Raw genomic sequence first — 14,717 nt, 5'->3', positions numbered from 1 at the left:
TTAGCATAAAAAAAGCAGCAAAAAAAAGCAGCAAAAAAGTCCTGTGTGAACGTACCCTAAAGGTCTAAACATGTAAGTGCGAGGACAACAGCGTGAGCAAGAAAAGGATATTATTTGAGGTGGTGCAGTATAAAAAGACAGCTTAAAATTCAAATAAAGATAAAAAAGGGGTGTGAAAGGGTTGATAAACTACCTTTCTTGGGCATTTTCCTCAATTTCCTAACTGACTGTTTATCACGTTTACTGGCCACTTGTGGGTTGGTGGGTGCAGAGGTAAGACGCACAGGGAGCCCAGCTGCAGACATCAGAATAGCCGTCATGCCTAGGTTTACATGAAAATTCACATGCAAAAAGGAAACAATGGGGAGGATAAGAAATAAAAATAATAAAATACAAATAAATGCTAAATAAAATAGGCAGGAAATGTCAAATTGAACAAAATGTTAAAAACAAACAAATAAAAAAAATGCTATTCATAGTAAATAAATGGGTTGAAAAATGGTGTGTGCTTGTTGATTCAATAAAGTGAATCAGTCAGCAAGTTTTTGCTAAGTAATCTGAGAGCCCCATAATTTAGGAGAAACCGTGAATACAGTGATGTGTCACTTATTGCTCTGTTTTACCGTTTAAATACAAATCATTGTTTTATCAGCAGGAGATTATCACTGCAGGACAACTGGACTTGTGCCTTAGTGCAAACCCTCCTCCACTACTGATTAGCAGTTTTCAGTCACTATTTAGAGATGGGTAGACACCTGGATGTTCGGGTTTGGCAGGTTTAACCGAACAGTTACAAAAAGTCCGGGTTCGGGTACAAGGACAGTACCCAGACCCGAACCCCATTCACTTGAATGGGGGGCCCGGACATTGAGTGTTTGCTGCGCTGTCATGTGCATGATAGCACTGCAAACACGGCTTCTGATCGACAGGGAAATCATCTCCACCGGTCAGAGCCTTGGTTCCCAAGAAAAACTTGTGGTGCTAGCGGGAATGTCACCGAGGTCACAGCAGTTCAGCCCAGCTGGGAACGGAGCCTCAGTGACCAGACGTGACCTCAATGACGCCACCACCGGTCTCTGACGCTGCGTTCCCAGCAGCTCATTCACCAGAGGTTTTCAGCCTGGACCGTCGCATCTTGGCACCGTCCAGGTTGAAAACGGTTTATCCCTCAGACATGGATTATGGCGTGGGACGGAACGATGGACAGGTATGGTATTATTGTTGTTTTTTTATTTTACTTTTATTACAGGAGATCAAGGGCTTCGGTGGAATTAGACGTAATAAAAATGGAAAATGGTGTTTAGTCTTATTTCACATAAAGGACTTTATTCTGGCTGTGTCTTTTCTTAACATATAACTATAGGATTAGTACTGGATAGCTGTCTTATTGACGCCTCTCCATTACTAAGCTGTGGGCTTGATGTCACCGGACAATACAAAGGTGACATCAACTCCACAAATATTACCCCACTTGCCACCGCTACAGGGCAAGCGCCAGAATTGGCGCATCAATAGTTGTGCCTTTTCTGGGCAGCTGGGGGCTATTTTTAGCCTGGGGGGGGGGGGGGGGGGGGGGCAATATCCATGGCCCCTTACCAGCCTGAGAATACCAGCCCCCAGCTGTCAGCTTTAGCAAGGTTGGTTATCAAAAGCGTGGGTACCCCACGCCGTTTTTTTAAATTATTTATTTTAATAATTAAAAAAAACGAGTGGGGGCCCCTCTATTCTTGATAACCAGCCTTGCTGAAGCTGAGGGTTGCAGCCCCCTGCTGTGAGTTTTGTTTGGTTGGTTAGCAAAAATACAAGGGAACCCACGCAGTTTTTTTTTATTTTAATTATTTATTTATAGTGCAGGAGCAGCTGATGAATACTCCCATCCGCCGCGGCCTGCTCTCACTGTTATTAGTGGCAGCAGGTGTCGGATGATGGGAGTGGTAGTCCCATCAGCTGACACCAGTGACCGGAGGTAAACGTTATACCTTTGATCACAGCTGAGCGCTCACACTGTCTTGACAGTGTGGGAACCGCGGCTCTGACTGGCTGGGACGATTTCACAGCCGATCAGAAACGGTATTTGCCACGCTGCTATGCACATGACTATGCAACAAACACCCGGTGTTTGGGCAGCCGAACCCGAACAGTAACACTTATTTCCTGGTGAAGTCCGTGTTGGGTGTTCGTGCCCGAACAGTAGGTGTTCGGTACGGACGCCGAACTTTACTGTTCAGGTTCGCCCATCTCTAGTCACTATACAATGTAGGCAGAAAGCTGGGGTGTTGGCGGTTTATATAGCTCAACAACAGAGCTATGCTAGATCTGCAGTAGAGAAGGCCGACTATCATAACTGCTGCACCCACTAAACATCGCTAGAATCAGTATGTGTCCCTACATCACGCAGCTGTCAGATTACATAGCAAATACTTGCTGACCAATTCCCTTTAAACTTTAAATTTGACTTCACTGTCTTAAGATTTATATTTACAGCGCTACACTACATGAAAGGTAGATTACCTTATGCCAATAGGTTCTTTTTAGTCTCCACCGCATGCTGTGTACAGTCAGTTTTTTTGTAAGCAAATGTTTGCCCTAAGCAACTGTATTAAATAATACTAAGAGTGCATGTTTTATTAAATTCATGTCATATTAGAAATACATTTTTGAACTATCATAAAAAGGACACAAAATCCTAAACTTTATATTAAGCACAAAGCAAGAAGAAACAGGCAGAACAATGCTCAGCGCGCTACTGTTCGCTATTAGTGATAAGCAAGCATGCTCGGATAAGGTGATAAATGAGCATGCTCGTGCGCTAATAGAGTGTCTTCGGCATGCTCAAATACTTTGTTCAGGTTACCATGACTGCAATCCCAGCATGTGTAGTGGCTGTCGAACAACCGCGAGACATGCAGCCAGAATATTATTACCACACAAGTGGGCTCGGATAACACCTTATCTGAGCTTGCACACTCATCACTATTAGCTATGTAAGAAGGATTAGTCTAAATTGGGTATAAAACAGAGCATTAAAAGAAACAAGAAATATTTTAGTAGCATTCCGAAGCTTAAATAAGGTGTTAATTCAAGCCAACCTGAATACTTGCAATGAAAAGAAGAAAACTATACCAAAACCCCTATGTAATAAGAACCATGGAGAAGGGGTTCTATTAAAAGGCTGCCTAAAATTATAACGGGGCTCAACTACAATACTAGAATCAGCCCATGAACTAAATAGAGAAATCGGTGTACTCAGGAGAAATTGCGCTACAAATTTTGTGACCCATTTTCCAGTTAACATTATTAAAATAAAAAAATTGGGATCTGAAGTAAAATTTTTGTGAAAAAAACCTTAAATGTTTATTTTTTCCTTCCATGTTGCTTTAGTTCCTGTGAAGTATGTGAAGGGTTAATAAACTTCTTTAATGTGGTTTTGCACCTTGAGGGGTGCAGTTGTTAGAATGGCGTCGATTTTGGGTTAAATGTCGATCAGCGATTTCTCTTTTTCATTTCCGAAACTTTTTTTACATTTTTTAAAGGGACCATATCATATAGCCGACCAGGAATGGATTACTACGTCAACACGATCGGCTGTGCACGGGCGATCGCTGCCAGCTGATTCTGACAGCTGACACCCAGCACTAAGTGCCAGGAGCAGTTATGCACCACTCCCGGGATTTTAACCCCATTCTGCCATTAGACGTACTATTCCGTCCATGTGGGGTGGGCCCTACTTCCCAAGGACGGAATAGTACTTCCAGAGCGATCGGCCGTGCTCACGGGGGGAGCGCGGCCGATCGCGGCTGGGTGTCAGCTGATTATCGCAGCTGACATCCGGCACTATGTGCCAGGAGTTGTCACGGACCGCCCCCGGCATATTGCTATCAAACATGATCGCAGTGTTCCGGTGGTATAGGGAAGCTTTGCGCAGGGAGGGGGCTCCCTGCGTGCTTCCCTGAGACCCTCGGAGCAACGCGATGTGATCGCGTTGCTGCAAGGGTCTAATACCTCCTCCTCCCTGCAGGCCGGGATCCAAAATGGCCGCGGGGTTGCATCCGGGTCCTGCAGGAAGGTGGCTTCACAGCACCTGCTCAGAGCAGGCACCGGGAAGCCTCCCTGCTGTGCGCGTCAGATCGCTGATCTGACACAGTGCACAGCAAAGTGTCAGATCAGCGATCTGTCACTTTACTGTGATTGTCTCCCCCTGGGGCAAAGTAAAAAAAAAAAAAAAAAATTACGTGTTAAAAAAAAAAAAAAATCCTAAATAAATAAAAAATATTGTTACAATAAATACATTCCTTTATCTAAATAAAAAAAACAAAACAATAAAAGTACACATATTTAGTATCACCGCGTCCGTAATGACCCGACCTATAAAACTGTCCCACTAGATAACCCCTTCAGTGAACACCGTGTAAAAAAAAAAAAAAAAAAAAAAAAAAAAAACCAGGGCAAAAAACCAGGCTTTATTATCATACCGCCGAACAAAAAGGGGAATAACACGCGATCAAAAAGACGGATATAAACCATGGTACCGCTGAAAACGTCATCCTGTCCCGCAAAAAACGAGCCGCCATACAACATCATCAGCGAAAAAAAAAAAAGTTATAGTCCTCAGAATAAAGCGATGCAAAAATAATTATTTTTTCTATAAAATAATTTTTATCGTATAAAAGCGCCAAAACATAAAAACATGATATAAATGAGATATCGCTGTAATCGTACTGACCCGACGAATAAAACTGCTTTATCCATTTTACCAAACGCGGAAAGGTATGAACGCCCCCCCCAAAAGAAATTCATGAATAGCTGTTTTTTGGTCATTCTGCCTCACAAAAAATCGGAATAAAAAGAGATCAAAAAATGTCACGTGCCCGAAAATGTTACCAATAAAAAAGTCAACTCGTCCCGCAAAAAACAAGACCTCACATGACTCTGTGGACCAAAATATGGAAAAAGTATAGCTCTCAAAATGTGGTAATGCAAAAAATGTTTTTTGCAATAAAAAGCGTCTAGTGTGTGACGGCTGGCAATCATAAAAATCCGCTAAAAAACCCCTATAAAAGTAAATCAAACCCCTCTTCATCACCCCCTTAGTTAGGGAAAAATTAAAAAATGTAAAAAATGTATTTATTTCCATTTTCCCATTAGGGTTAGGGCTAGGGCTAAAGTTAGGGTTAGGATTACATTTACGGTTGGAATAGGGTTGGGATTAGGGTTAGGGGTGTGTCAGGGTTAGGGGTGTGGTTAGGGTTAGCGTTGGGATTAGGGTTAGGGATGCGTTTGGATTAGGGTTTCAGTTAGAATTGGGGGGTTTTCCACTGTTTAGGCACATCAGGGGCTCTCCAAACGCGACATGGAATCCGATCTCAATTCCAGCCAATTCGGTGTTGAAAAAGTAAAACAGTGTTCCTTCCCTTCCGAGCTCTCCCGTGTGCCCAAACAGGGGTTTACCCCAACATATGGGGTATCAGTGTACTCAGGACACATTGGACAACAACTTTTGGGGTCCAATTTCTCCTGTTACCCTTGGGAAAATACAAAACTGGGGGCTAAAAAATAGTTTGTGAAAATTTTTTATTATTTTCACGGCTCTGCATTATAAACTGTAGTGAAACACTTGGGGGTTCAAAGTTCTCACAACACATCTAGATAAGTTCCTTGGGGGTCTAGTTTCCATTATGGGGTCACTTGTGGGGGGTTTCTACTGTTTAGGTACATTAGGGGCTCTGCAAATGCAATGTGATGCCTGCAGACCATTCCATCTAAGTCTGCATTCCAAATGGCGCTCCTTCCCTTCCGAGCTCTCCCATGCGCCCAAACAGCACCCCCCACATATGGGGTATTAGTGCACGGAGGACAAATTGGACAAGAACTTTTGTGGTCCAATTTCTCCTGTTACCCTAGGGAAAATAAAAAACTGGGGGCTAAAAAATTATTATTTTTTAATAATAATTTTCACTTAATGGGTCAAAGTGCTCACCACACATCTAGATAAGTTCCTTAGGGGGGTCTACTTTCCAAAATGGTGTCACTTGTGGGGGGTTTCAATGTTTAGGCACATCAGTGGCTCTCCAAACGCAACATGGCATCCCATGTCAATTCCTGTCAATTTTGCATTGAAAAGTCAAACGGCGCTCCTTCCTTTCCGTGCGCTCCCTTGCGCCCAAACAGTGGTTTACTCCCACATATGGGGCATCAGCGTACTCAGGACAAATTGTACAACAACTTTTGGGGTCCATTTTCTCCTGTTACCATTGGTAAAATAAAACAAATTGGAGCTGAAATACATTTTTTGTGAAAAAAAGTTAAATGTTCATTTTATTTAAACATTCCAAAAATTCCTGTGAAACACCTGAAGGGTTAATAAACTTGAATGTGGTTTTGAGCACCTTGAGGCGTGCAGTTTAGAATGGTTTCACACGGTTATTTTCTATCATATAGACCCCTCAAAATGACTTCAAATGAGATGTGGTCCCTAAAAAAAAAAAAAAAATGGTGTTGTAAAAATGAGAAATTGCTGGTCAACTTTTAACCCTTATAACTCCCTAACAAAAAAAAAATGTTGGTTCCAAAATTGTACTGATGTAAAGTAGACATGTGGGAAATGTTACTTATTAAGTATTTTGTGTGACATATCTCTGTGATTTAATTGCATGAAAATTCAAATTTGGAAAATTGCGAAATTTTCAAAATGTTTGCTAAATTTCCGCTTTTTTCACAAATAAACACAGGTAATATCAAATAAATTTTACCACTATCATGAAGTACAATATGTCACGAGAAAATGTCAGAATCACCGGGATCCGTTGAAGCGTTCCAGAGTTATAAACTCTGACAGTGGTCAGAATTGTAAAAATTGGCCCAGTCATTAACGTGCAAACCACCCTTCGGGGTAAAGGGGTTAACCCACCAAAAGCTGCAATCGAATGCGATTGCAGCATTTCGGGAGCCGGCAGGACTGCTATTCTACATTTGGATAGGAGACCCCGCGGCGTGATGCGGAGTCCTGAGAATTGCCATGGTGACCCAATGTAGTCATGATGACATCTGGCTCACCAGAGTTAAGAAAGTTGCTTGATCATGCGCAGTGCATGATAGGCAACTTGGTCAGTGCAGAACTAACAGTTTTTGTACAGCATGGGGATGCTGCTGTACAAGCGATCAGCCTGCAACAAATGATAGTCCCATAGTGTGACAGAGTAAAAAAAAAAATTAAAAAAATTAAAAAGTTAAATTGTAAAAATATATAAAAAAACAATCAAAAATAAAACTAAAGATTGTATCTATAAATAAATATTTGTATAAAAAAAACAAAGTACACATTTAGTATCGCTGAGTCCACAACAACCAGACCTATAAAACTGTCCCACTAGTTAACCCCTTTAGCGTACACCAGAAAATAAATAAAGAAACAAGGCAAAAAACAATGCTATATCATCATACCGCTGAACAAAAAGTGGAATAAAACGTGATAAAAAAACCCAGATATAAATAAACTAGGAATCGCTAAAAACGTCTTCCGATAGCTCCTATTGCGCAGGCAGCACCACCTTGCTGGAGAAGGAAAAAAAGAATAAGAATTTTCTCCTCCAAGATCTTGATCTGCAAGAACTGCTGCTGCGCAGGCAGCGTCATCTTGGAGGAGGAAGTTCTTTTCTTCTACAGCAAGATGGCGCCGCCGATGCCTGAGCAATAGTAGCTATCGGATCTCTATACACACGATAGCTGCTACTTCTCAGGCGTCATTTTCAAATTTTTTTTTTTTTTTTGCTCAATAACTCAAGAATACTTATTAACTGGACACTAAACATGTGATTATGCTGCAGCACATGAGCCACGGCCGCCACCTGCCTGCAGAAGCGTTTTTTTTTTTTCTTCACTATGTACAGATATTCATTATGCAAACTAGGGGGAAGATCAGCAGTCTGCATTATGAATACCTAATCAGAGCACCACATGAAGACACCCCACAGGCCGCCCCGGGGCACGAGTATATCATTAACTGAAAATAAAGATTACACAACAACCAAGGGATCATTGTAATCAGTATAACGGCACAGACTTGACACTGTAGGTTACTGTGCACAATCCTGGTGACCGGTTCCCTTTAAGTTCCTAGAGCCTGTTTGTTACACTCTCCATGCATGTGCTGTGACAGTGACAGTCACAGAGCCACAACATGCAGCCGTGGCACGGATCACCTGGCGTGATCCAAACAAACCCAAACAAATTAGATCAACTCTACAAATGGCCTCACAATATGATTCTAAGCCAATATGATTAGGGCCATGTCTAAGGGCTTTTCATATTGTAAAAGTTTTTAAAAAAAATCTGAACTATGTAAACAAAAAACATTTGCAGTAACATGTAGCTAATTTTTCCGTTAGTGGATCTGCATGAGGGCTTGTTACTTTCACACTAAGCTGCAGTTTTTATAATACCCTAATGGGGTAAATAATGCATCCGTGCTCTCTCCATACACACAAATGACAAAAAAAAAAAAAAAAAAAATGTACAGCACAGGTAGTTAAAGGGTTAATATAGCCAAGCCAGCAGCACTCAAGACTAAATTACTAATGAAAAGATATTCTTAAAGGGAACCCGTCACCCCCAAAATCGATGGTGAGGTAAGCTCACCGTCATCAGGGGCTTATCTACAGCATTCTGTAATGCTGTAGATAAGCCCTCGATGTTACCTAAAAGAGGAGAAAAAAAACCGTTAGATTATACTCACCCAGGGGCGGTCCCGCTGCAGTCCGGGTCCGATGGGTGTCTCAGGTCCGGTCGGCGCCTCCTATCTTCATTCCATGACATCCTCTTCTGGTCTTCATGCCGCGGCTGCGGCGCAGGTGTACTTTGTCTGCCCTGACAGGTCAGAAAACGCATACACAACACAGCCCATTGAATTCAATGGGATTCCGCAATGCTGTGCTAATGCTGCGTATTTTTCCACGGCGGAATCGCATCGTGGAAAACTACGCAGCATGCTCATTCTTTTTGCGGAATCGCCACCATGTGGGAAGTAAGCGGATCATGTGCGGTGGTACCCGGGTCTGGAGGAGAGGAGACTATATCCTCCAGGCCCTTGGGAACCATATTTCTGTAAAAGAAAAAAAAAAAAAAAAGAATTAAAAGAAAAAAATATTGATATACTTATCTTCCGATGGACCCCGAAGTCCTCCCGCCTCTCAGCGTTGCACGCGGCGGCTTCCGTTCCCAGGGATGCATTGCGCGAAGGACCTGGGATGACATCGCGGTCACGTGACTGACGTCACAAAGGTCCTTCACGCAATGCATCCCTGGGAACGTAAGCCGCTGGGAAAGCCGCTGAGATCGGGGCCGTCGGAAGGTGAGAATAACTTTTTTTTATAATTATTTTTAACATTCTATCTTTTACTATTGATGCTGCATAGGCAGCATCAATAGTAAAAAGTTGGTCACATTTGTCAAGCACTATGCTTGTGTGACCAACCTGTCAATCATTTTCCAAGTGATGCTACAGATCGCTTGTAAAAGCGCAAGCATTCTGCAAGCTAATTATGCTTGCAAAACGCTCGTGTTTAGCGGGAAAACACATGTGAATTCCGCATGCGATATACCCGCAGCAGGAAGTTGCAGAATTGCCGCAGAAATTTCTGCGGCAATTCTGCAACGTGTACACTTAAAAACTGCATACAAAAAACCTGAACGTGTGAACAGAAACATAGACTAAGTGCACAACTATGATCTTATTTCATTGGAACAGTAAAAGGCATGGGATTTATCTGGCCACAAATTAACAGTCACCACTCTTTACCACTGACCACCTGGGGCTATCACTATTATGTATTAAACATTATTGCATTTATAGTTCTATAATTTATACGAGTGTGTGGCTTTAAGGGTCTCTTATCTGTAAGAGTCTGTGCAACTCAGACAAGAGACAAACTGATTATTAGATGACTGGGTTGGAGCACCTCCTAAACACCAGGTCTTTTTGGCATTTCTGATACACAGCGAACACGAACAAAAAAAGGTAAAAAAAAAAAAAAAAAAAAAAAAAAAGAGAACCAGGAAACTAGCCTCAGGGGCGCTCAAATCTCACTGAGAAGTATTGGGAGAGGAGGCTAGTCCTTTTGGTCTGATCACACAGAAGAGCTAGTGTAACCCCAACTAAATAACTTCATGATGGTTATGATAGAAAGGTCTAAAAATATATTGAAAATACAGCTTGCTATATAATCATACTACCCACTGTCTTAAGAGCCTACAACTAATTAGCATGTGAACATAAGAATAGGACCATAGAGCAATGAAGGTAAAGGCCTAGTGTCAGATGTAATGGTGAAATAGGACCAATATCTAAACAGTCTCTTGAGAGAGGACGCGTCTCCCTCATATTGGTGATTGAAGCATGGCTTTATCATAACTCGGAAAGTGGTCAAGAGCTAGCACTCTAAACATCAAAACCCTGTTCAACTATGACCTCCTGCTGTGAAAAGGTAATTTAAGTGGGGCAGCACGGTGGCTCAGTGTATAGCACAGCAGCCTTGCAGCGCTGGAGTCCTGGGTTCAAACCCCACCAAGGACAACATCTGCAAAGAGTTTGTATGGGTTTCCTCCGGGTTCTCTGGTTTCCTCCCACATTCCAAAAACATACTGATACGGAATTTAGATTGGGAGCCCCAACGGGGACAGCGATGATAACGTCTGTAAAGCACTGTGGAATATGTTAGCGCTATATAAAAAAAAGATTATTATTATTATTATTATTATTATAAGTGGGTTAGGACAGTTTGTACAAGAAGCTGGGAGATGAGACTTTCAGCGCCAGTGGAGATGAGGCTTCCCAAGCAGACTCTTTGGAGCCGATGTTGAGTTGAGTTATGAATATTTTTTTTTTTGTGACCATCACAAGTTCTATAGTTATTGGAGACATTTTCTTTGGCAAACAAACACAGTTGTTTACATCACTAGGTTGTCTGCACTTCCGCCCCAAAATAATAGCCCGATTGTTAACAGTATATATGCCATGTTTACCATCTATAGAAAGCTAAAATGATAGGAAATATGGCATTAACCCCTTCATGACCAGAGCTTTTTTCTGTTTTGCATTTTAGTTTTTCGTACCCCTTCTTTCCAGAGCCATAACTTTTTTATTTTTCCGTCAATATGGCCATGTGAGGGCTTATTTTTTGCGGGACAAGTTGTACTTTTGAATGACATCACTGGTTTTCGCATGTCTTGAACTGGAAAACAGGGAAAAAAATTCCAAGTGCGTTGAAATTGCAAAAAAAGGTGCAATCTCACACTGGTTTTTTTGTTTGGCTTTTTTGGTAGGTTCACGAAATGCTAAAACTGACCTGCCATTTTGATTCTCCAGGCCATTACAAGTTGATAGACACCAAACATGTCTAGGTTCATTTTTATCTCAGTGGTGAAAAAAAATTCCAAGATTTGCTTAAAAAAATATATATTTGCACCATTTTCCAATACCCGTAGCGTCTCCATTTTTCGTGATCTTGGGTTGGGTGAGGGCTTATTTTTTGTGCGCCGAGCTGACGTTTTTAATGATTCCACATTTGTGCACATACATTCTTTTGATCACCCGTTATTGCATTTTAATGGCGTTTTGATTTTTTTTCTCGCTATGCCATTTAGCGATCAAGTTAATCCTTTTTTTTTTTTATTGAGAGATCGGGCGATTCTGAACGCAGCGATACCAAATATGTGTATGGTTTTTTTTTTATTGTTTTATATTGAATGGGGTGAAAGGGGGGTGATTTAACCCCTTCATGACCCAGCCTATTTTGACCTTAATGACCTGGCCATTTTTTGCAATTCTGACCAGTGTCCCTTTATGAGGTAATAACTCAGGAACGCTTCAACGGATCCTAGCGATTCTGAGATTGTTTTTTCGTGACATATTGGGCTTCATGTTAGTGGTAAATTTAGGTCGATAATTTCTGCGTTTATTTGTGAAAAAACCGGAAATTTGGCGAAAATTTCGCAATTTTCACATTTTGAATTTTTATTCTGTTAAATCAGAGAGTTATGTGACACAAAATAGTTAATAAATAACATTTCCCACATGTCTACTTTACATCAGCACAATTTTGGAAACAATTTTTTTTTTGCTAGGAAGTTATAAGGGTTAAAATTTGACCAGTGATTTCTCATTTTTACAACAAAATTTACAAAACCATTTTTTTTTTTTTTTAGGGACCACCTCACATTTGAAGTCAGTTTGAGGGTTCTATATGGCTGTAAATACCCAAAAGTGACACCATTCTAAAAACTACTCCCCTCAAGGTGCTCAAAACCACATTCAAGAAGTTTGTTAACCCTTCAGGTGCTTCACAGCAGCAGAAGCAACATGGAAGGAAAAAATGAACATTTAACTTTTTAGTCACAAAAATTATCTTTTAGCAACAATTTTTTTATTTTCCCAAGGGTTACAGGAGAAATTTGACCCCAAAAGTTGTTGTCCAGTTTCTCCCGAGTACGCTGGTACCCCATATGTGGGGGTAAACCACTGTTTGGGCACACGTCGGGGCTCGGAAGGGAGAGAGCACCATTTGACTTTTTCAACGCAAGATTGGCTGGAATCAATGGTGGAACATGTCGCGTTTGGAGACCCCCTGATGTGCCTAAACAGTGGAAACCCCTCAATTCTAACTCCAACACTAACCCCAACACACCCCTAACCCTAATCGCAACACACCCCTAACCCTAGTCTTAACCCTAATTCCAACCCTAACTCTACTTCCAACCCTAAGGCTATGTGCCCACGTTGCGGATTTGTGTGCGGATTTTTCCGCAGAGTTTTTGAAAATTCTGCAGGTAAAACGCACTGCGCTTTACCTGTGGATTTACTGCGGATTTCCAGTGTTTTTTGAGTGGATTTCACCTGCGGATTCCTATTATGGAGCAGGTGTAAAACGCTGCGGAATCCGCACAAAGAATTGACATGCTGCGGAAAATACAACACAGCGTTTCCGTGCTGTATTTTCCGCACCATGGGCACAGTGGATTTGGTTTTCCATAGGTTTACGTGGTACTGTAAACGTGATGGAAAACTGCTACGAATCCGCAGCGACCAATCCACTGCGGATCCGCAGCCAAATCAGCACCGTGTGCACATAGCCTAATTCTACCCCTAATTCCAACCCTAGCCCTAATTCTAGCCCTAGCCCTAAGTGCAACCCTATCCCTAAGTGCAACCCTAACCCTACCGGAAAAACAAAAATAAATATATTTTCTGTATTTTATTATTGTCCCTACCTATGGGGGTGATAAAGGGGGGGTATATTTACTATTTTTTTTATTTTGATCGCTGTGATAGAACCTATCACAGAAATCAAAATGTACAGGGAACGAATCTGCCGGCCGGCAAATTCGGCGGGCGCACTGCGCATGCGCCCGCCATTTTCCAAGATGGCGGCGCCCATGCGAGAAGACCAAGGACACCGGGACTAGGTAAGTATGGGGGTGTGTGATCGGACAGCGGGGGGGGGCGGCCGGAAGGGAGGACGGGGGAGGGTCGGAGGGGTGAGGAAGGTGCTTAGGACAGGAAGGAGGGGTAGGGAACAATGACGGCGGCTGCAGATCACCGCCGTCAGTCGGTGGGGGGGCCAGATCGGGGTCTCCAGCCATGGCCGATGCTATTGCAGCGTCGGCCATGGCTGGATTATAATATTTCACCAATTTTCATGGGTGAAATATTACAGATTGCTCTGATTGGCTGTTGAAAGTGAAACAGCCAATCAGAGCGATCGTAGCCACGGGGGCTGTAGTACCACTCCCCCTGTCCCTGCAGGTCGGGTGAAATTGGAGTTAACCCTTTCACCCGATCTGCAGGGACGCAATCATTCTGTGACACAGCATATGCGTCACAGGTCGGATTGCCACCGACTTTCATGACGCATACGCTGTGTCACAGGTCGGGAAGGGGTTAAACTTTTATATTTTTTTATATATATTTTTAAAACTATTTTTCTTTAAGCTTTGGCATGCTTCAATAGCCTCCATGGGAGGATAGAAGCTGCCACAACTCGATCACCTCTGCTACATAGAGGCGATGCTCAGATCGCCTCTATGTAGCAGAAGTATTGCATTGCTATGAGCGCCGTCCACAGGGTGGCGCTCATAGCAATCCTGCATCAATAACCATAGAGGTCTCAAGGACACCTCTGGTTGCTATGCCGACAAAACAATGGAGGTCACCAATGCGCACATTTCCAGACGGAAGGCAGGAAGCACGCATTAAATATCAGTGTCAGAGTTTGACAGTGGCATTTAACTATTTAATAGGAGTGGGTGGATCGCGATTCACTGTTCAAAACAGCTGACATGTCCCGGCTTTAATGCAGGGCCACCGCCGAAGCCCACATCAAAGCGGGAGTACTGCCATTGGACGTACTATCCCCTTCAATGGCAGTAAGGGGTTAATATCTCCCGCCTGGGACCTTTAGGGGAATATTTACCTGGTATGCAAGGACCTCATCCCTATCCTGGTATGCAGGGCCCCCACTCCATCCAGGTATGCATGGTCCCCAGCAGAAAACAAAACAAAAGAAAAAAAAACAAAAAACAAACAAAAAAAACACTTACTTTCCCTGCGCGCCCTGCTCTGGTGCCAGCAGCTGTTTTATGCTTGTAAGAAGCGAATGGCAGTGACGTCATGTGCTGCCTACAAGTCTACCAGGACAGCTGCCCGAATACTCACTGTTCTCCATGCC

General features: G+C 42.5%; 1 protein-coding gene across 6 annotated transcripts in view; it reads right to left on the bottom strand.

Moving 5' to 3' along the window:
- DTX2 (deltex E3 ubiquitin ligase 2) overlaps positions 1 to 14,717 on the bottom strand; it is a 155,475-nt gene that overhangs the window by 52,167 nt on the left and 88,591 nt on the right. For 3 of the 6 annotated variants that reach the window (XM_077296298.1, XM_077296296.1, XM_077296299.1), the window contains exon 5: positions 194 to 322. The exons of the other annotated variants lie outside the window; for them this stretch is intronic. In XM_077296298.1, coding sequence (XP_077152413.1) covers positions 194 to 322 — 129 coding nt within the window. The remainder of the gene's footprint in view (positions 1 to 193; positions 323 to 14,717) is intronic. 6 annotated transcript variants of the gene reach the window in all.

The sequence above is a fragment of the Ranitomeya variabilis genome, chromosome 3 (genome assembly GCF_051348905.1).
Source record: "Ranitomeya variabilis isolate aRanVar5 chromosome 3, aRanVar5.hap1, whole genome shotgun sequence".
Lineage (NCBI taxonomy): Eukaryota > Metazoa > Chordata > Amphibia > Anura > Dendrobatidae > Ranitomeya > Ranitomeya variabilis.
This window is presented reverse-complemented; position numbering and strand designations above follow the sequence as displayed.